The sequence below is a fragment of the Mustela erminea genome, chromosome 14 (assembly GCF_009829155.1).
Source record: "Mustela erminea isolate mMusErm1 chromosome 14, mMusErm1.Pri, whole genome shotgun sequence".
NCBI classification, from domain to species: domain Eukaryota; kingdom Metazoa; phylum Chordata; class Mammalia; order Carnivora; family Mustelidae; genus Mustela; species Mustela erminea.
In genome coordinates, this window is record NC_045627.1 from 51,740,893 (window position 1) to 51,763,688 (window position 22,796).

The window sequence follows — 22,796 nt, forward strand, 5'->3', positions numbered from 1 at the left end:
ATGAATCTGGACCAGAAGAGAAAGAGGGGGGGAAAGAGAAAGAACAACAAACATCCACAGTGGGGCAAGGATAGACTTGAAGCCACGACTGTTAAGTGGAGAAAGTAAAAAACTCCTGAAGGCTGCCCCACAAATCGCTCTGTGATAAGTTGCCTTGCGGGTCCTGCCCGCCGGCCAGCCTGGTGACCCCACGCACTCACCATGGAGCCCTAATTGAACCACCATCCCCTAGCCTGCATTGGAAGTAATATGCGTTAGGAAAATCAATCCATTTGTAGGGGGAGAAACCAGACTGGTTTCCTGCTACTGCTCATATTTTCACTAAAACCCCATTTTACTGGAACCAACATTGAAAAAAACAGCACATTTTATTCAAAACAAGGCAATATTGGTATTGACAGAGCTGCAGTGATAATGAGGACGATCAATTTTCCCTCCTCCATTATGGGGTATTGAGCAATTTTGGAGTAAACTTGTGGCATCATTAGACAAGATCAGCATTTCTCCCTTTTGAAAACTTTTGCTTTTTTTTTTTCTTTGCTTTTTTTTTTCTTTTTTGCATATTTAGATTTTAAGTAGCTCTTTTCTGGTGGATGAAAAAGAAAAAAAGCAAACAACAACGAAAAAAGAAAGCCAAAAGCCCTCAAAGTAGTAAGTGAAGTGCTGATAATAAAACTGGAGATTGTAGACATTTCTTTTTAATTCTTATTAATAATACATTGTGGTGTTATTTTTGCATCTTGCTTCTACAGACTGTCTCCCCAACTTTCATCCCAAATTAAAAGACTGCAGTTACCAGATAATCTAGGTTCTGGAAGAGGGAAAATTCAAATCAAGAGGGCAGAGGCTCCCTTTGTGTTCTGAGAGGAGGCGACAGGAGGAAAGGCAGAGTTGTGGACTCCGTGGGGTGCAGGGAAGGATGCTGAGGGCCATAGAAGAAAGATCTGGGGAAGGGGGGCAAGGAGGCTGGGTAGATTTCCACGTGGAGGAACTCCTCAAAGTAAAAGTGGTGGAATTGTTTAGTGCAAATGAGTTTTGGCATTTCTTCCTTCTATCACTGGTTCCCCTTGGGCTGTACATTGCCTCTAACAGTTTATACTGGCCACGCCAGTACTGCAGTGACAGGGAAGGGGTGGTGTCAGTCCATTCAGGCAGCTATAACAAAACACCATAGACTTGGTGGCTTCTAAACAACCAAAACTTATTTCTTATAGTTCCGGCAGCTGGAAGTCCTAGAGCATGGTGCTGGCAGATGCAGTGTCTGCTGGGGGCCCACTGCCCCACGAATGGCCCCATTCTTACTGTGTCCATACATGGTACAAGGCAAGAGAAGACTCCCTGGGGTCCCTTTTATAAGGACACTAATCGCATTCATGAAGGATCCATTCTTGGGTCCCAATCACCCCGCAAAGGCCCCTACCTCTGTACATATCCTGTTGGAAATTAAGTTTCAACATATGAATTCTGGGGGACAAAGACATCCAGTGCATTACAGGGATCATATTATTCCAATGATGAGATCTTCCCTTGGCCTCAGGGATGGTGGCAAAATGGTGACATTTCAGAAGGACAAAATCCTGTCTCAGAACAATTGCCCTTAAAACCATTCTAATGAGGTTTAAATTTTAAACTAAAATTAAGATGGTCTAAAATTTTAAGTTGAAAGTGTTACTGAAGATATTGTAAATATGTAAATTTTGCTGAATGCCATCAGTTTGAGACAGGAGCTCTGGTTGATGTGCTCCTGGAAGGGGGAAGGGAGGATGGAGGGTGAGCTGTAAGACCCATTCATTTTTTTTAATCTAAAAATTAATGATAAACAGTGTAAATATGTGTCTCAATACATTTTAGTCCTTAAAACATATATACGACCAAGCAGTGTTTATGACCTAAGGATGAATGTCACCGCTTTCTTAATTTCTGTCCCTTAGTGATACAGATATACTCTCGACCATGTGGCAGTGTGTTCCAAAATCTCTGCATGTGTGAAGTCAAGATGGGAAGTGAGGTGATCCTGAGCATGGAGTCTGGGGTCAAAGCCAAGCTCTGATCTTCCCACGTGGCCTGAACAATGTATTTCTCTGGGTTCAGTTTCCTCATCTGTGAAATGGGCAGAGTAAAATTACCTCCCTCATAGGGTTCCTCAAAGGGACTCTATAACCTATACATATCAAAATGCTTAGACTGGGGTCTGGCACATCCTGAATACCCAGGAAATATTCTCATCTCAGGGCAAAATTTGGCTCCTATAGGAGATGCCAGGCCTGGATTCCCTTCTAAATCCAATGTGTGAGGGGCTGCAGGGAACCCCTCCTTCCCAGACACTGTAACTCAGCTGCTAGAGCCCGTTTCTCACTGTGCTGAGACTGTTCCCTCTCCTGTCTTGCCTGTAGTCCATGATTCCCTTGAGAGCAGGAACAGTGTTGTGTTAATCTTGAAATGCCTAGAGATTTACCCAGAGCCTGACATTGAAGAGACAGTTAATAGCTTGTTTAAGGGAGAGAGGAAAGAAGGGGAAGCAAGAAAGGACCCCAAGAAAGCTTTCATGGGAGGTGTGCATATCAGATGGTCTGTGACTCAAGGGGATGAGAAGCCAATCACCCTTAGAAGAGATGATTCAAATTAGTGCCTTTGTGGTTAGTCCTGGCTTTCCACTGGGACTAACCTAGACATGATCTACATTGTTTGAGATCTCTTTTCTTGAAACCAAAAACTAGGGCAAAGGTGTGCAGTATGAAAAGCATACCAAGGCCCCAGGTTGGGTTCCTCGGAGGTAGAGCCCAAGACTGGAGTTCAGGTACATCAGATCCTTCAAGGGAGGGACTCAGGAGGGGAGTGGAGGAAGGAGGTGGTGTAGGAGAAGAAGCTCAACGGGGATGTGCCATCAGCTGAAGTCCAGCCTCAGCCTGAGCCACTAGGGTGGGGCCCTCAGGGCATGAATTGCACCACAAAGACTGAAGGGTGCAACCTCATGGGCTAAGGTCAGGTGTGTGGTATGTGTGTATGTACACATGGCAAGTGGATGTGTGTATATTTGCATGCATGTGTACGTGCATGCATGTATGCACACAAGGATATGTATAGTTCTGTGGGCATGTATATACGTATGTATGCTTATGTGCACACATGTGCACGTATGTGTACACCCGTGTAGTACATGTGTGCATATGCATTTGTGTGTGCATGCATGAACATACATGGGGGGCCACTTAGCAGGGGACAGGTGGGGCAGGGCAGCTCCCCCTTAGAGGACTGCTGTCCTCCAGAGAAGGGGGAGTGGTGATGGGTACATTCATCTGGAGGAGGAGGTCTGGGGGAGGGTCCCCTAGCATCCACGGCAGGAAAATTCCATTAAGTTCTAACTGGTATCCCTCTCACTTTAGACCCTATCACATATAATAGTGAAAGAGAATGCAGGAAGTCCTAAGAGGACTCCCCACCCCTAACACCTCCACTCCTGCTCCAAACTGTTATCTACAGAAGCCTGGGAATTCCAGGGGTTGATATTTTTATGAAGAAAGAAAGATTGCTAGGGCACCTAAGCATCTGCCTTCAGCCCAGGTTCTGATCCCAGGGTCCTGGGACTGAGCCCCATGTCGGGCTCCCTGCTCAGCAGAGAGCCTGTTTCTCTCTCTCCCTTTGCCTGCTGCTCTGCCTACTTGTGTTCTCTCTCCCTCCCTCTCTCTCTCTGTCAAATAAAGAAATAAAATCTTAAAAAAAAAAAAAAGAAAGGAAGATTGCAAAAGCGATGTATTTGGCTCAAATATTTACTGAGCTGACTCTGCGTTCTCTTCTGTGGACTTCAAGGACACAAAGATACTGAAATGACTGGAAAACTAGTCAGGGTGAGATGACACCACAGCTGCCCGCGTGTGAGAGGAGGACAAGGACAGCTGGAAGGTGTCGGGGGGAGGACAGCAGGGGCTGGAGGCACTGGGCACCGGAGCCACACCTGGGGCTGGCCTGGGCACTGAGTGTGGTTTGGTTGAGCCACAGCCAGTCGGCGTGGACATTGCCTGCAGGCCTGCCTCCTGGCCACGCTACACCTTCTGTGCCAAGGGTATGGACTCAAACACGGGACTGCAGTTGCCTGGCCTCCTAACCTATTTGAGGCCTGATTGGGGGTCGATCAAAGTTGCCCACAAAGTATTCTGACCTCAAGCGCTCACCGTTTGCTTTCGCTACCTCTTAGCTTTCCCAGGAGATCCAGTGCTCCATGGCCAGTCACATCCAGTCCCTGGTGAAGTCGGAGAAGAACCGTCAGGTCATGTGCGAGGCAGGGATGCTTAGGACCCTCATGGCCTCCTGCCGCCGGGCCCTGACCACCAGCTCCAGCCCCTTGCACTCGGGCCTCATCAGGATTTTTGAAAAGCTTGCCTCCCAAGCAATCGAACCAGATGTGTTAAGGTACTGTGTGCTGTGCATTAAATTCAGCTGGGCCGCTGGCAGCTGTGCTCAGATAGAGTGGAGGAGTGCACAGGGACAGGTGTTCTTCTCCCTCTCCTGCCTCTCCACTCTGTGGGGTGTGGCCCTTCCCAGCACAGGACACTGTGAGTCTAGGGAGGAGATCATACAGGCAGTGGATAGGCCCACAGAACAGACATGGCCCCTCCCATGGAGTTGATAGTCTTGGGGGAGAGGGTTCTGCAGACAACACAGCATGTGCTATGGGGGGTGCTCAGTGGACAGTGCCAGTGCTGCATGAACTGGGAGGGCCACAGTTGGGAGAATGGGTGGAAAGGGGCAGGGCTTCCAGGCAGTGGGTGGCTTAGGCCTGAGGTGTGTGCCAGTGTTCACGGGACTGGAAAGGAGGGAAGAGGGCATTGAGGATGCCCCGCTGAGAAGGACGGGGGCTGTGAAGGCTTGACACCCCAAGGGGCTAGACTGCCGCGAGCTGGGCTGCTGCAAGGAGCCGGGGTGGGACTCCTGACAAGGACAGGGACCTTGTATCCTTGGGGACACTTCCCGCTGGCAGCCCCTCCAGGAAGGCACCTGTTTCCTGGAAAGCTGAGCAGGACGGAGAGAGGCATGTGGCAGAGCAGACAGAGCAGAAGCAGAACAAAGTAGTGCAAACTCCTTTCCCGTTCAGGGTCCAGTGCAAGGCTTCCAGCTGGTCACTGACTAAGTCAAAGCCACCTACATGCGCTAGCTCTGCAGTCTGGGTGCTTGGCCAGGAACACCCTGCTGCTGCGTGGTTTGAGGAACCGTTCCAGGCAGAGAGAGGAAAGCGTGGAGGAGGGGATCAGGGAGCACCAAGATTTAGGAAAGTGCTCAAACGAAGCTGGAGAACACTTCTATCCATAAGAGGTCTTCACTTCTTTCTCTCCTCTGTTACGATTCCTAGACAATTTCTCGGTCTTGGAATTCCCCCACCTCCGTCGGCTGCAACGAAAATCCTCCATTCGTCTTGTCTGCACAGAGGGGACCCTGGAGGCTCAGGTGAGGACAAAGGAAAGAACAGGGAAGGTTAACAGGAATGAAAGAGGGCACGGATTGCATGGAGCACTGGGTGTGGTGAAAAAATAATGATACTGTTATGCTGAAAATAAATAAATTAAAAAAAAAAAAAAGAAAGAGAATATGCATTCCTTATAAGGGAGTCTACAATAGGTGAGAAGCAGACAGCCTTAAAATACCTGCTGTGCAAAGGACCGAATGAGGAAAAGCAGGATTGGTGGTCCCAGAGAAAGACCACATCTGGAAGGAAAAGGATGTCCCCTGCCCTCATAAGATAGGTGATGGTAAGATTGTACTTGACCCCTTGAGGTGCAGATCATGGAAACAGTGATAGAGTTTCCTTTGTGACATGATGCTGCCTCTGGACAGAGGTGCCAGTGATGGCTTTATGCACAGCTCACAGCTCAGGGGTCAGCGAGGAGGTCAAGAGGCCAAAGCCCTGCGTAGATCCCTGGTATCAAGCATGGTCCCTGGGAGGCTGCTGGCTCCAGGGAGCAGCTTAAAGAAAAGAAAGCTGTGATCATACCGAATGTGAGATCACATGAGGGCATGAAGGCAAGGAGGCACAGCTGAAAAGTGTGGATGGAGAGCCAGCTTGTGCTGGCAACCAGTGGCGGGGAGCAGAGCTTTCAAAGAGATAGGCTGCTGTGAGTGGGGAGATCAGGGAGCCAGGATGCAGTGTCAGTGAGTGACTACCAGTGGGGCAAGCTGGAAACTGGGAGGCGGGGTGATGTTTGTAGGGCATGGTGGACTGAAGGCAGAAAAGTTTTCCAGAAGGAGCATAGTTGATGCAGGGGTGTTCCTGAGTCAGCAGAGAGCCACATCACAGTGGTTACGCTAGCTCTCTTCCTGGGCTGCAGCAGAAGCTCTGGGGTTGTTGTCAGAAGAGCAGTAGAAATGCTTGAATGGGGACATGGCTCCTCATCTCTTCTCTTGTTGCTTTAGGGTCCCAGACTGCAGCAGCAGGGACTGGTGAGGGTCCCGCAGGAGCTGCCATGGATGCCGGCCCCAACCCAGCAGTCACACATACCCTCAGGGCCTCGGGGACGTCCCAGGGCTCAACCACTGCCCTTCAGACCTCTCTGAGCCTCATCTCCATGACCTCCCCACGCCACCTGCAGCCTCAGAGGGCTGTCCTGGCTCCATCGTTTGTGGAATTTGACATGTCCATGGAAGGTTATGGGTATGACAGGCTTTCTTATATTTGGAATGCACTTTATTAATTTCCCAGTGCCTCTGATGAATTATAATATTGATGACAAAACTTTAGTTCTCATCAGCTCTCACCACTCAGAAGCAGAAAATGTCTGGGTTAGGGACAACCCTGTCTTCTCAGTGGCTTCTCAGGGTCAACATCATCAGCCACGGAGTGCTATGACCCTCTCCTTCCCCTTGTGGGCCTTCTGGAATGCCCTCCCCTTTAGGGTCCAGTGTGAATTCCATGCCTTGGGGTCCTCATAACAGCATCAGATGCTTTCTGTCCTCATGCTGTAAGAGGGAGGGAGGCCCCTGTGGAGGGACAGAGGGGAGATGTCACAGCCAAAGCTGGTTTGTGGTTCACTGATCTGAGACACTTTTGTGTTTCCAGCTGTTTGTTTATTCCAACCCTGTCTACAGTTATGGGAAGCAGCACAGAGTATCTGGTCTCTGGAGGGATTGGGACAGGTAGGTGATTCTTGGGGGGCTCAGCTTGCTGAGCTGAAGTCACCCTGTCTCCAGAGCAAGTGCTGAGGGAGCCTTGATGTCAGTCTTCCACCTGGCCTTTCAAGAGACTGGAGTCTTCCTTATTGGATCTATAAATGAGTCATCCTTGTGGTTTGTCATGCTTGTGTTAGGGCAGGAGGATCCCAAGGGCCCAGCCATGACTCTGCATACAGTGGGGACTCAGTGGTGATTTGATGGCAGAGTCTGGACTGGATTCATTTTGTCAGCGATTGACACAAGGTGAAATAAACACCTCACCCCACCTTAGGCCTCTTTCTAGAGAAGAATACATGTTCTATGTGGATGGCCATCTGGTCTACTTGGGTCCTGGCACGCTTTGCTCAGTGCTGTGCTCAGCTAAAAACTGGCTGGGCAGGACAGGACAAGTGCCCAGTGCTGTCTTAGCTAAGCACCCTTGGTTAGGAAAACCAGAATTTCTCTGGGGTGGTGGGTGCTGAGGACCCTTTGCATTCACAGCCCATCCGCATGGGGCACCAAGTCTGATTCAGCTAATTCATGGAGGATGGTGGGCCCACTCTGTACCACCAACCCTGTTACGGGGCAGGAGGACATGGATTTCCCTATAGTGGAGACTTCCCCATACGAGGTTCAGCTGAGGTACACCTCACGTAGCATATTGCCCAGCTTTAGATCAGCCAATAGTAACCATCTGCAGGGTTGTGCCCTGACACCCTTGGCAAAATGGCATGGCATAATAGGTGGGATAGAATTGGAGAGAGGCTCTGGAGATCTAGACTCCTGGTGGGAATATGACCTACTCCTGCGAGTATGAATAAGAGGACAAGCTTCTGTGGTGTAGGGTTGACATAAAGTCAGCATGAGTCAGATCAGGCACAGGATGGGTACACAGTAGGGCCACACCTGGGCCGAATCAGAGCCATGATGACTCTAGACAAGATTCCAAAGCAGGCGAAAGTCTAAGGGAGATGCTTGTGTTCTGACTCCAGGTGCTGCCAGGTCGTTCCCTCCATCTGGGGGCCTGACCTTTTCCTGCTGGTTCCTGATCAGTAGGCACAGCACAGTCCTTGAGGGCCACCCGCTGCGCTTCCTAACCCTGGTGCGTCACCTGGCCAGGACCGAGCAGCCTTTCGTCTGCCTCTCTGTCAGCCTGTGCCCGGACGACCTCTCCTTGGTTGTGTCTACGGAAGAGAAAGCGTTTCAGCCCCTGGGTAAGGTTTCGGGAGCTGGAGCTGTTTTGCCCACACTTGGGAGAAGTCAGCATGAGAGCATGGGAGACCAACTCTCCTTTAGTGGTGGGTGGCTGGCCCAAGTGCCGCCATTTCAAATTCTGCCTGACTCTCTAAGCTCATCCCCCTGTGATGGCCAGAAATGGCCTGTTCTTCTTGTGTCCCCTGAGAGAGTCACTGTTTCATAGAGAGACTCCCAGAAGGCCCCAAGCGTGGCTTGGCGTCATTGTCACAGAGCACAACTACCTGTCCCCCTCCCCCTCCCGAGGACTCGAGGGCAGATGTGCACTGCTGCAGAGGCGGTCCATGTGGGGTCCACCCTGAAGCCCGACTCTGGGGTTTGAGTCCTTTTGCATGACCCCGGGCACGTTTCAGATCCCGTTTGTGCCTCAGGAGGCTAAGTGGGGATTATGACAGCATTTACCTCACAGGGGGGGCTGTGAAAACGAAGTGAAGTGACATTTGTAACCGCTCTTAAACCAGCGTCTGGCACAGAGCAAGACCTCAAGCAACGATGGCCGCGGTTGTGCTTGTTTGGGCCGTGGCTCCTCAGCACGAGGCCCGTTCTCCCGGGGTGCCACGGCATGATGCTGTGTGCCAGGTGTGATGCCCATGTTCTCTTGCAGACATCATGGAGCCCGAGGATGATCCCGAGCCTTCCGCCGGCCGCCAGCTGCGGGTCAGGTGTGGCCAGCTGCTGGCCTGCGGTCAGTGGCACCACCTGGCTGTGGTTATCACCAAGGAAATGAAAAGGAATTGCACCGTTTCCACCTATCTGGATGGACAGATCACCGGCTCGGCCAAGGTGAGCTCCGCTTGCCCCACCGCGATGCCTTCTGGCTGCGCCACCTGGAGCTGTCTCCCTTCCGCTCCTCGGTCTTGTTTGGCAGCGGATTTGGTGTCTAATGAAACTCCCCCTTGCTGCCCAGAGCGCTTGGCTGAGCTCAAGCATGAGGAAAACCCCAAATCCAAGAAAGCAAAAATCCTTCAGAAACTGGAATGAAAGCCACACAAGCAGAGCAGAAGATGAAACATGGAAATAAGAGTAGTCAGACTATAAAGTCCCAGAGCAAATGAGGCTTCTCACAGTTTGAGTTGTGGATTCCCTGGGAAGGTCTGTGCACGGTCTGAGGTTTTGCTTTTCGAAGAAGCTTCCTGGTCAATCTATTACGACTGTCTGCATGCTGTGCTTAGAAGCCAGGCCCTAGGGCTTGCAAGGACACCAACATCTCTTACCAGATTTACAGCAAAAATGACGAGGAAAAGATGGTTCCCTGCTTAGAGAAGGCAATGGAATGTGAACACGTAGCTGGAGAGGTGTCTCATCACTACCATTTAGAGTCACCTGCCACCCTGACGCATGGGGAGAGGAAGCTGGGAGATGAGGGACATGGCAGGTGTGTCCTGGCAGGCACTGGGAGAGCTCCCCAGGGAAGCCAGAGTGAGAAGGGCCCAGAAGACACCAAGAGATGGGTGAAACCAAAATTTCACCCAGGTTTCTGAGAGAGCAGCTCAAGCTAGGCTGCATTCTAGAATCACTCAGAAAGCATTTTATTTATTTATTTATTTTTTTAAATTAATTTATTTATTTTCAGCATAACAGTATTCATCGGAAAGTGTTTTTGAAGTTCTACTGGGGCAGGCTGCTCCTAAGGGCAGTCTTAATAGGGTCTCTGTGTGCAGCGTAATTTGGTAATCTTTTCAGAGTTTCTCAGCTGGTTCTAATATTTAGCCAGAGAACCTTAGATTAATAGGGTTTCTCATTTTGATAGTTTGACATTTGAGGCTTGATAATTCTTTGTTGTAGGGGTCCATTCTCTGTGTCGTAGGATACTTAGCAGCATCTGTGGCTTCCCTAGATGCCAAAGCATCTCTCTCTCTCTCTCCAGTTGTACTACCAAAAATATCTCCAGATATTTCCAAATGCTCCCTATGGGACAAAATCACCCCATGTTGAGAATCATTAGGTTAGAACAACCTAAGTTTGATACAACACCTAAAGATGAATTTGGTGCTATCTTCCAGTCTAATTATCTTATCAAAAAAAGGGCAATGGTAACCAGAAAGATTCAGCAGGAACATAACAAAAATAGGTCTAGGTCTTTCAAAGCATGGAGTTAATTCTTTCCTCAAATCATTGATGACACTAGCCATTCTTTCCTTCCTCCCTTTCCCTTTCCTTCCCCTCCCTTCCCCTTCCTTCCTTCCTTCCTTCCCTCATTAAGTATTTTGGAGCACCCATTCTTTGTCAGCTACTGTTTCAGATGCTAGGAATTGTCCATGCCCACCAGCCAAATACCTCCGAGAGTGTGCATATAGTACAAAACAAGAATTAGATTTATTAAGCTTGCTGTAGAAGGACACTCTATTTCATGAGGGGGGTAACAAAGACTTGGGGGGAATTTAGATAGGATTAGAGCTCATTTTAGGTGATTTGGGGAAGGGTTCAAAGAAGTGGAGGTTGGTCTGTTCTCAATTGTGTGCTGTCAGAAAGAGGGACTTTGATGTCTGCGTATGTTCACAACTTTTATCCAGGAAGCAGCAGGAATGGAGCAGGTTAGAGTTGTCATTGGAGAAAAAAGCGGTATCACTCATGTTAGCCAGGATGGAACTCTGGTTAGTTTTGTGGTTGCACAGTGTCTTTGTTATTATCTGTTTAGGCATGATTACAGAGTGGGCTTGTTTTTTTCTTCTTTCGCAAAACATGTTAGTGTTCATGTTTTGTCTTCCAAAATAGGTTGGTATTCTGTGAAATGGTTCATGGACTTTGAGGCTAAGAAACAAATCCTGTTGATGTTTGGACCTTGCTCACACCTAGCACAGGGGCTGGCACCCAGTAAGCATGCAATAAGTATTCAGTGAATTGCATTGAATTTACAGCCACAAGGAGTAAAACAGACTGGATGATAGCATAGTTGAGTGAATTGGTCCATGGATGAAGAACTGACCTCATGGGACGAGCTAAGCCAGAGTTAGTTAGCAGGAGGTTGGCAGTGGTGTGGGGCCACAGGAATATGCCAAAATATGCTGTGGGGAATGACCAAGAGTGGAGTCAGATAGAGTTGACTTTTCCAAGATGATCTCAAGTTGGTTCAGGATCAGCAAGTGAAATTTAATTGGAATAAATGTGAAGGCCTGTGTTTAGAGGCAGATATCTGCTGAGCAAGAACAAGATGGGAGAGCTTAGGTTATGGACGACCCAGCTTAACAGCCTTTACCTTAACAGCCTTACCTTAACCTTAACAGCCTCTAATGTTAGAGCCTTTATTTTAATTTCCAAGGGAAGATATAAATTTTGAAAGGTGGGGAATAGTTCAACAGCCTGAATTGAGCAAAATGATGTGGGAGAAATTTGAGGCATCTTATGTTTGTAAATCAATGCAGATGGCACAGTGAGTAAAGGCAGTAGGAATTTGGAAAAAAAGACAAGATGATTGCAGGGGTGGGGCAGAGCTTCAGTGTGGGAGAGAGAGAAGTCCCTGCTTGGCACGAGGGGAGAGGAGGAGAGAGCACAGTGGACCCACTCTAGGCAGTTCTGGTGACTGAAAACTTGGTTTGTTCTTGTTGAAAATCTCATTTAATTGGTAGAGAGAAAAAGACTATTTCTGAAATTGTATGACCCCTCATTTGAAACTATGTATTTATATACATAAATGTGGATATAGTGATTTTATAGTCATTATAAAAATTATATAAACACATTTTGAAATACCTGAAAAATATTGAAAAGAAGAAAGAATGCCTATATTTCTTCTATCTTACCATAGTTTGTAGTTTCTTTAAGTTTATTCCCTTCAGAAAAATAGCTGTGACTTTATTGCATAGAAAATATTATATATTACTTAATTTTTACTAGTATTTAAAATATTTTTACCTGCGTAAACTTTGAAATTATCATTTTAAAATTTGTGATACTCTGTTAACTAGTTTTCTTCTACTTTACTGAAATTTTTATTGAGATAATTATAGGCTACCATGTAGTTATAAGAAATAATAGCAAGAAATCCTGTGTACCTTTTACCCAGTTTCTCCCCAATGGTAACATCTTAAAAAACCGTAGAAAAATTTCTTAGCCAAAATATTGATATTGATACAATCTGCTGATTTGTTCAGATTTCCCAGTTTTACTTGTATTTGTGTATATGTGTATGTATGTGTTCCACACAATGTTATCACATGTGTAGGTTCCTATGTCCATGACTTCTGTCAGGATTCAGAATGTTTATGTCACTACAATGCTCCCTTGTGTCCCTTGTGTTGCCCTTTTATAAAAATTAAAATACAGCCACTCCCACTTACTCACACCTGCCTCCCTTATTCCTGTCCCTAACCTTGGCAACCAAGAATCTAGAATGTTGTCATTTCAAGGATGTGGTATATATGAAACTGTACAGTATATTATTTTTTAGGATTGGATTTTCAATCAACATAATTCTCTGAAAATTCATCCAAATTGTTGCTATACATCAATATTTAATTCCTTTTTATCACTGAGTAGTATTCCATGATATGGATGTATATGTTAACCATTCACTGATTGAAGGACATTTGGGCTGTTTTCAGTTTGGGGATATTACAGAGAAAGCTGCTTTGAACATTTATTTTCCTTTTTTTTTCTTTGTTTTGCTATGAACGTTTGAGTACAAGTTTTTATGTGAACTTAAGTCCATATTTCTCTTGGATAAATGCCTAGGAGTTCAATTGCTGGGTCATATGGTGATTGTATATTTGGTTTTATAAGAAACAGCCAAATCATTTTCCCAGATTGACTGTGCCATTTTACACTTCCCATCAGCTGAGTGATCCGTTTCTCTGTATTTGGTGTGGTCACTATTTTTCGTATTAGACATTCTGATAGGTGTGTAGTGATAGCTCGTTGTGTTTTTCATTTGCATTTATTTAATGGCAAAGGAGATTAAAAATCTTCTTAAGTGCTTATTTGACATCTGTATATCCTCTTAAGTTATGTCTGTTCATATCTTGTGGCTATTTTCTAATTGGATTGTTTTTCTTCTTGAGTTTTAAGGTATATATTCTATATACTAGTCCTCTGTTGCGTGATTTGCCAAAGAATTTCTCATAGTCAGTAGCTTGTGTTCCATCTTCTTTCCCATAGGAGTTTGGAGGGCAAAAGTTTTTGTTTTGATGAAGTATAATTCATCAGATTTTCCTCTTATGACTTAAGCTTTTGGTGTTGACTCTAAGAACTCTTCGCCTAACCCTAGATCCTAAAGATTTTCTTCTGTGATTTCTTCTAAAAGTTTTCTAGATTTATATTTAAATTTGTTATATCTTATGAGTTAACTTTTATAGGAGGTGTGAAGTTTAAGTTGAAGTTCATTTCTTTGCCCATGGGATGTCCAGCTGTTTCCACAACATTGGTTAAAAAGGCTATCATTCCTACACTGAATTGCTTTTGAACCTCCATCAAAAATCAGTTGGGCACATTTGTATGGATTTATTTCCAGATTCTATATTCTGTTCTACCTATCTATGTGACTATATCCCTACCAATACCACACTATCTTAATTATTGTAGCTATGAATTAATATTGACTAAAATGGTGCCTCCCACTTAATTCTTCTCTTTCAAAAAAAAAAAAGATAATCAAAATCACTCTTATTTTTTGAAAAAGAAAAATTAATCTATTTGTTTAAGTTATTCTAGGGCTTGTACCTTCAAATATAAATGTTAGAATTAGCTTGTGTGTGTCTATAAAAGCCTTCTGATATTTTGATAAGAACTGCATTAGCCTAATCATTTTAGGGAGAAATAATATTTTTACTATGTTGAGTTTTCCTATCCATGAACATGGTTTGCCTCTCCATTTATACAGGTCTTCTTTCATTTCTTTTGTCGACATTTTTGAATTTTTAGTATATAGATTTCAAACACTTTTCATTTAAATATTTCATTTTCTTTTGAGTGATTATAAATGATAGTGTGTTTTTTTACTTTTAATTTTTAAAAAATTTTTAAAATTTATTTTCAGCATAACAGTATTCAATGTTTTTGCACCACACCCAGTGCTCCATGCTATCTGTGCCCTCTCCAATACCCACCACCTGGTTTCCCCAACCTCCCAACCCCCCCTTCAAAACCCTCAGATTGTTTTTCAGAGTCCATAGAAATGATAGTGTTTTAAATCTTGGTTTCTGCATGTTCATTGTTATCCTCTAAAATGTGATTGATTTTTGTATGTTGATAATGTATCCTGTGACCTTGCTGACCTCACTTATTATTCCTAGGTGCCTTTTTTTTTTTTTGTAGATTCTTTGGAATTTTCCACATGGACATATTATTTGCAAATAGAAATGATTTTATTTCTTCCTTTCTATTTGTATATGTCTGTAATTATTTAGTACATAAAACTTAATGGGTGTGCAAATACTGGACATTTAGATTCTCAGGGGAATGACTGGAACAGAAAAGATAAACATTTTAGTGGCTCTTAATATTCCTTTGTTTCCAAAGACACAGTGTCAGTTTTTTACTCTCACCAACATTTTGTAAACTGCTTTCCTGCATTGTTTCTCAGCTTTGAGAGTGAGCTTTTTAATGTTTGTAGATGAAATAAGCTTTTACTTTTAGAGTGTAAGGTATATCATTTTATATCCATGAGTGTTTATTTGATTAATTCCGAGGTTAAATCTTTCTCTTTCCCCCTACCCCCATCCTTTTAATTTTAACAGATGTTGTATATTCAGGCCTTACCAGGGCCTTTCCTTTCAATGGATCCATCTTCATTTGTAGATGTTTATGGATATATTGCTACCCCTCGACTTTGGAAACAAAAGTCATCATTAATATGGCGTCTTGGGCCTACATACCTCTTTGAAGAAGCCATCTCAGTGGACACTCTGGAAGTTATTAACAAACTTGGCCCAAGATACTGTGGTAACTTCCAGGCTGTGCATGCTCAAGGTATAGAGTGTTTTGATTTATAATGATCTCACTGATATTATTTTTTTAAATGGACATCTAGTTATTTATAGCATATTTATAAAGAATAAACTCAGTATAGATCAGTCATTAGGGAAGCCCTCTGTAATTGGATCATTATAAATTTAAAACCCAAAAGAAAATGTCACAGAAAAGGAAATGACAATATCCTTTAGATTTCATCTCCAAAGCCCATAATGGAGGAGAATGGGTGGGTAATACCATCAGCAAAGAAAGAGAGAGGAGAATGCGATAAATAACTTACATTCCTTTTAATGAAGAAGCTTTTTAACTAAAGTATACTATTGTATTCAATTATTAAACAGGCAGACAAACATCCACATTTCCATTATTGATTGCTGGCTGTTCAAGTAGGGAGTACTGCTCTCTGTGCTCTATCAAGTCAAGGGGGTCAGCTCCCATCTGGGAAGAATGATGAATGAATTTATGTACAGAAGAAGCCTTGTGCATAGTGAAGGGCAATTCAGCACTGTAGAGTTTTTCTGTCTCCAGGCCCCATGTCTTCTTCAAGCTTCCATTTCCTCTGGCAGATGCCACTGGCCAGAGCCATGCGATGAGGTCAAGTCTAGAGCCAAAATTTTGCTCACTGCTTATTCAGGCCATGCAGTTCCGCTAGCCCACATGGCTTTCTTTGACCCAGGGACCAGGGTGCTCATTCCAAGTGTAATGTTCACCATGGCATATAGCTCATTGAAAATATTAGGGCTTTCAGCCCAGTCTCTCTCTGCCTCTCTCTCTCTCTCTCTCTCTCTCTCTCTTTTTTTTTTTTACACCAGCTCTTTTATCACTTAGCATTTTGGTTTTGGAGGATGAGGTTATATCATCTCTTTGGTAGATGCTTCAAGCTTAAGTAATTTCACACCCCAGTTGCTCTTATTTTATAGTAGGGTTAATCCTGTGAGATTTATCCAGTTTCCTGTAAGTGTCAGAGAACCACAGGGGCAAACATGTGACATAAACATACGCTCAAACAACATAAGACAGCCTCTCAGTGGTAGCTTCACCATATAGCCATAGCTATTTATTTTACTGAGCTCATACTTTCTCTTCTGTAGAGATAGTAAAGATGATCAAAGCTGTGTTGTTCTAGGAGTGGACCCTGATATAGAAGCGACGCCCCTCGTTGCTGACGAAAAGGTTTCCTTTGGCCTTCACTTAGCCAGCTCCTCCACCACCAGTGTTACAGACATCAGAAACACTTACAGTGAGGTGGACAGCCGCCTGATTGCCAAAGAGGTACGACTTCTGCCTTCACTTGTTGCCCCCTTTTGGAATCATGACCTCATAGCTTGCTTCAGCTTTCAGTGCTTAAGTGGACACAAACTCATAAACATGCACGCACCAACAGATTCACACAGGCGTGCTGCCCGTTTCATTTGTTAAAATAACACATGCCTCTTCACCCATTCGGGTCTTCTGGGACTAAAGCTTTTATTTGGAATGCTCAGAAGAGAGAGCAGGTGCTCTGTATTCTTCACTGGAGAACAGGAACAAATGGAATTTGAAAAACCTTTGTGACACTGAAAACACGATTGAGCTTCTCTTTTCTGGATGCTACTGACTCCCCAGCCCTGCAAAATGTTCTGTGAGTTGCCATGCTTATTTCAAACAGCCAACTTGCCAACAGCAAGCAGACATGTTTGTAGAGGACGCTGCCAGTAGATGAGGTATTTCCTAATCCCTGCAGAGCGTGGTCTTTTGCTTAATGCTGTTGAATTTGGGCTGATTCGTTTACATTCTCTCCATCGTCACAGACAGAGGGCCATCTCCCTTTACTGAAGAGGCTCAGTATATAAGGGATGAGGTCTTGTTGTGCACCTCAGCAGTGCCTTTACCCACAGAGTACCCCAGACTCTCGTCTGCCTAGCCCTTTGAGACCAGTGAGGCCGGGCCTTGAAGAGGCTGGACAGCCTGGACTGGGAAGGAGGCAGCCTGGTTTTCGTGGCACCATCCCATCTCCACATGTTCTTGGGTCCACCTCTCCCTCATTAGCTCTTCACTGTGACCTGTGGGACATCTGTGGCACGACTACACCACCAGAGCTGCTCCCACGTGACTCAGCCACAGCCTGGGTGGTGGGGCATGGGAACCCAAATTTTGACGTCAGTCTCCCTGACATTGGTTCACTTATTATTTATTCACTGACTTTCTCTTACTGAGTGCCAACACTGGACCAGGCCTTGGGGTGCTTGCCCTCCAGGACCTTGCGAATAAAAGCTCTTCCATTCCAGAAGATTTCTTAGGACTGACTGTTGCTCATTTCTCTAGATGAACATTTCATCCCGTGACAATGCCACACCTGTGTTCTTGCTAAGAAATTGTGCTGGCCACCTCTCGGGTTCTCTCCGAACCATTGGCGCTGTGGCTGTGGGCCATTTAGGTAGGTGAGGTCTTGCCCTTTTGCTACTGTTTGGGAAGATGGGCATGTGGCTGTCATTGCTTGTGCGGCCTGGACCTCTAAGCGGCTTCCCAGCGAGGGTGAGGGTTGGCGAGTTAGCCTGCCACACTGCACAAAGATCAGTTCACCTTGCCACATTTGCCAGTTGCCAGTGAACTCAGCTACTATCCGGGCTGGCATCTATGCACAGTGGGGCCTGTCAAGTGTGCATGGGGCAGTGGGGGGGCCCTTTGACAGAGGCAATGGTTGTGGTTATTTGGGTAAAAATAGCCACTGACTGCTGCTTGTCATGCAGCTCGGCAAGAGCAGGGCAGGGTGTGGGTACAAAGTCCAATCTTACAGGATCTAGAGCACAGACAAGAGCTTGGGTTTGTCACAACCAGCGTCCCGAGGCCCAGAGAGCTTGTGACTCTCCCAGCAGTCTGGATGGAGACAAAGGCAGTGATCTGAAATTCTTTGGGCTGTTTCAGCCTTTTGGTGAGCCAGGAAGAACTCAGTACAGGATTTTTCAGGGTGCTCTTTCAAACCTCCATCCTTCCTCCTGCTCCCAGCCTGTCCTAGGTGCACAGGTGTCTCTACTCTGGGTGGACAGTGGCCCTGGCAGCTCTTATGTCCTTGCAGGATTCCAGGGGACTTGCCATTGCCCTGCAGCTGTGATGTATTGATGGAATTCCTTTGTCTCACACAGGCGTAAGGGTGTTCCACTCCATCCCGGCAGCCAGCAGCCTGGACTTCATTGGCGGGCCCACCATCCTCCTGGGCCTCATTTCCTTAGCGACAGATGACCACACCATGTACGCAGCTGTGAAAGTCCTGCACTCTGTCCTGACCAGCAATGTCATGTGCGATCGCCTAATGCAGCACATCTGTGGGTACCAGGTAATCCCACCCTCCCCTCTGAGCCTGTAACTCCTGGAGGAGCGGAGAAGAGCTTCACTGGCCCTAGGGGACTTTCCCTCCAGCGTAACTTCTAGAGAAGGGAAAGCAAGGGAAGGGTCTTGAAGCCAGTGTCACCGCAGCGGAAGGCCAGGGGATAGCCAGGCAGAGAGTGACTCTGATCAGAATGGGGGTGCTCACCTGTATACCAGTACCTTTCATTGAATTCAGGAATCATCTGTCACCTACTTTGCACCTGACATGATGGTAGCCCGGGTGCAGGAACCAGGGTGCTGGGTTTGAATCTTGCCTCTTCCTCAAACTTGCTATGTAACCTTACATGAGTTACTAACCTTACATGAGTTATTTACCCTAGCTGCCTCAGTTTCCTTGATAATATGATATGGACATTCTCCTGTCCTTTGTCCTGGAGTTGTCGTGAGCACTAGATCATTTAATTCAAGTGGATGGCTGTGTATTATGGCTGTGCAGAATAAGGGCTCTGTAAGTGCCAGCTATCTCTAGTTCTTACTCCCTTTGAGCCTCAGTTCCCCTATGTGTAAAATGGGAATAATAATAGCACTTGTTTTGTAAGGCTATGATGATTAAGTGAGTTCATACATGCCAAGTGTTCAGAAGAGTACCTGCTCAAAGTAACTGTGATTGTTAATGCTGTTTACTATTTGTAAGGTCACCCAAGACACGTTCACTGCCCTTGAGTACCTTCCTGCATGGCTGGAAGGAAATCATGAAGGGCAGGACTAGTGTCAAAGTCTAGACAATGTCACTGGGGTGCACAGGCCATGGTGGTTCCTCCTGGGTACAGCAGGAGCCAAGAGAAAGCCTTCCTGTCTCTTTGGACCCCAAGTCAGGGTCTGAGAAGAAGAAAGCTTCTCAGACACACACCCTCTTACCTAGACTGCTGCCCCAGCTGAACAGTGGCCCATTCCCTCTGCTTCTCCCTTTAATTGCATTGATATCAGCCATAGTTCTATATTACAGACCTGATGATCCTTCCTTCCTGTGCATACCCTTCAAAGGCACCCAGTCACTGGTAGAATATCCCAGACTCCTTATAGTGGATTCAAAGGCCTTTAAAAACTGGCTGCCAGCCTGTCCTGCCAGCCCCATTTAGCCCCATTTCCTGCCCAGCCAGTAAAACTTCCTCCCTGAATCCTGCATGGTCATGGATTGCTAACCACCTCATATTACTTTGTGTACCTGTAATCTCGGCTTGGAGCACCACCTCCCTCTCTTCCCCAGGTCAAGCTCCAACGGCAAAGGGGATCTCTCTTCTAAGCCCTGAGCTGAGTGTGCAGCCGTATCCTGGCTGTCCTTGGTACTGCACATGTGCCCGGTCTCAGGCTCTTACCCAGTGCTGTAATTATGCCTCTGCTCATCTCTACAGGACTGTAATTGTCTAAAGGCATGGGAGTTTCCTTATTCTTTGCCAGTATATTACTGACACCAAACAGATACTCAGTAAATATTTTGGTAATTAGTGAATGGGTGTGTCTGGTTTATGTTAAAACTCAAGAATTAGGGCTTTGGGGATATTAAAATTTTCTCTGAATCATGTTAAAAGCAGCTGTAGTGGCATGTGTTCTACTTCAGCACATGCAGATCTGCTGTGACTAGGCATTTGGGCTATTATTGTGAACATTTCCAAAAAGGTACATAGCACTTCCTGTTCTTGGGGGTTTACCTAAAAGGATAAAATAAGACAAATACCAAGATAATTTTAAATTTTTTAAAAATTAAAAAAAAATTTTTTTAGTACCCAAGATAATTTTAAGACACATTGAATGTAGTAAGTGTCTGAGGTTCTCTTCCAGAACTACCATGTTCTCTGTGACTTGGGTGTTCTCCAGCCATCACTTGGGTGTTCTCCATCCTCCCAGAAACTCCAGGTTCATGGATATCTGGAACTCTCACTCATGCTCACTGTGGCCTCCCCACCACCAAGTGTAGGGTCTGCGGCACTGTGAATTCTCAGTGAATGTTTTCTTGGCCTAAGCAGAGTGCCTTGAGAAAGATGATGTGCTATAGAGGTGGCTACAGAAAATGTGGTTACAGGTAATGGCTACAAAGTTGGCCAACATCACATGTGGGACTGTGTAGCTTGAGTTTTTCAGGAAGAAAGAGGTGGTAGAGACAAGGAGTGGCTCATGCATGGAATCCATGTACTCAGTTCTTGTTGACCGAATATCTCCTAAGAGCTAGGCAGCAGGGATATGGATGAGTCGTGATATGGAACTCGATCCCAGGACTCTGGAATCATGACCTGAGCTGAAGGCAGATGCTTAACTGACTGAGCCACCCTGGTTGGCTGGGAGGGTTCTAAAGATGAGAAATATTACAGCATTTTTGTCAGTGGGAAGAAGTAACAGGAGAAAGAGAGAAAAACTCTCCCTCTGGGCCATGTCCTCTAGAAGGTGAGGGATGTGCTCCAGGGGCCACCTGGATAGAGACCCTGTTTAGGACAGGAAGGAGTGCAAGCAGGCATCAGTGGATCTGGTATGGGCAGATGAGAGCGTTCATGTCTGATGGGTTCTGTCTTCTCAGCGGAGTGTGAAGTGGGGTGGTGGAGGCAAAGGGAGGTTGGGGAGAGAGGAGAAGAGATGAAAGCCTCATCTTTAAGATGAAGAAAACAGGCTTACTAGAAAAACAGAGTTGGACCACCAGGTCAAATGGGGTCTACTTTGGCATTTGACACTATTACTACAAAGTGAAACCAGTCAGCCTGCATGTGCAATTTTTCTCAAGCAACTTTCAGCCATCCTAATTATGTCTGGATCAGGGAGTGGGGAATGGTCAGATTTCAGATATAGCTAAGAAGTGACTGGAGCAGTCTGGAAAGATAATGAGTATTCACTGATCACGGGTCATCTTAGGCAGTTGGGCTGCTTTAACAGAATACCACAGACTGGGTGGCTTGTAAACAACACAAAGTTATTTCTCACAGTTCTGGAGTCTGGGAAGTCTAAGATCAGAGTGCCACCATGGCCAGGTTGGATGAGGGCCCTCTTCTGGATTGCAGATGGCCAATTTCTCATTGTATTCTCACATGACAGAGATTAGAGGGAGGGATCAAGCTCTCTTGTGACTCTTACAAGAGGATTAATCCCACCATGAAGCTCCACCCTCATGACTCCTTCTAACTCTAACTATCTCCCACAGGACACATTTCCAAATAGCACTGCATTAGGGGATAGGGTTTCAACACACGAATTTGGGGAGGACACAAACATGCAGTTTATACCAGCAAGCAAGACTTCCCAATAGCACATTGGAGAGGATATCTGGGAGGACAGGGTGAATGGCTGGATGCTGTCAGATCCAGGCTTAGGGAATTGAGTGGTGGATAAGATGGGTGAGAACTCAGGTACCAGTAGATGGAGGCAACCTGAAGTTTGTGTGACTGAGGTCAACAGAGACGTAAGGCTAAGTGGGATCCCACTCATTAGTCTCTGAGTTGGGTCTGGACCCCTGGGATCCCAGTGGTTCCATCCTGATATGTTGTTGCTTCCCTGGGCCCAGCACAGCAGAAAGGCACACTCGGTGGTTGCAGCCTAAAGTAAGATGCTGGTGCAGCTGGGCTCATAGGGATGTGGTGGCTTCCTGGTGACACAGCAACATTTATGGGATGGTTATGAATGCAGGATTTGGTAAAGGGAAATGAGAAAGAACACAAAGAAATGCAAGAGAATAAATACCTGGTAGTACAATTGCTTAGTCATAGGGTAACTCTTTCTTCAACTTTTTGAGGAACCTCCATACTGTTTTCCAGAGTGGCTGTACCAGCTTGCATTCCCACCAGCAGTGTAGGAGGGTTCCCTTTCTCCGCATCCTCACCAGCATCTGTCATTTCCTGACTTGTTAATTTAAGTCATTCTGACTGGTGTGAGGTGGTATCTCACTGTGGTTTTGACTTGTATTTTCAAGATGCTGAGTGATATGGAACATTTTTTCATGTATCTGTTGGCCATGTGGATGTCTTCTTTGGAGAAATGTTCATGTTTTCTACCCATTTCTTGACTGGATTTTTTGTTTTTTTTGGGGGGGTGTTGAGTTTGATAAGTTCTTTATAGATTTTGGACACTAGCCCTTTATCTGATAATAATTGGCAAATATTTTCCCCCATTTTGTAGGTTGTCTTTTAGATTTGCCAACTGTGTCCTTTGCTGTG

The 22,796-nt window shown here is 45.7% G+C and overlaps 1 protein-coding gene across 7 annotated transcripts in view; it reads left to right on the forward strand.

Moving 5' to 3' along the window:
- The window catches only part of WDFY4 (WDFY family member 4), a 266,523-nt gene that overhangs the window by 74,724 nt on the left and 169,003 nt on the right, over positions 1-22,796 (forward strand). For 5 of the 7 annotated variants that reach the window (XM_032313628.1, XM_032313627.1, XM_032313624.1 and 2 more), the window contains exons 14-23: positions 4,193-4,407; positions 5,345-5,439; positions 6,403-6,640; positions 7,046-7,122; positions 8,130-8,351; positions 8,996-9,174; positions 15,063-15,294; positions 16,424-16,569; positions 17,602-17,713; positions 18,420-18,610. In XM_032313628.1, the coding sequence (XP_032169519.1) occupies positions 4,193-4,407; positions 5,345-5,439; positions 6,403-6,640; positions 7,046-7,122; positions 8,130-8,351; positions 8,996-9,174; positions 15,063-15,294; positions 16,424-16,569; positions 17,602-17,713; positions 18,420-18,610 (1,707 nt within the window). Of the gene's footprint in view, positions 1-4,192; positions 4,408-5,344; positions 5,486-5,577; positions 6,339-6,402; positions 6,641-7,045; positions 7,123-8,129; positions 8,352-8,995; positions 9,175-15,062; positions 15,295-16,423; positions 16,570-17,601; positions 17,714-18,419; positions 18,611-22,796 lie in introns of those variants that run through there. The other 2 variants (XM_032313629.1, XM_032313630.1) reach the window with 2 other exon arrangements.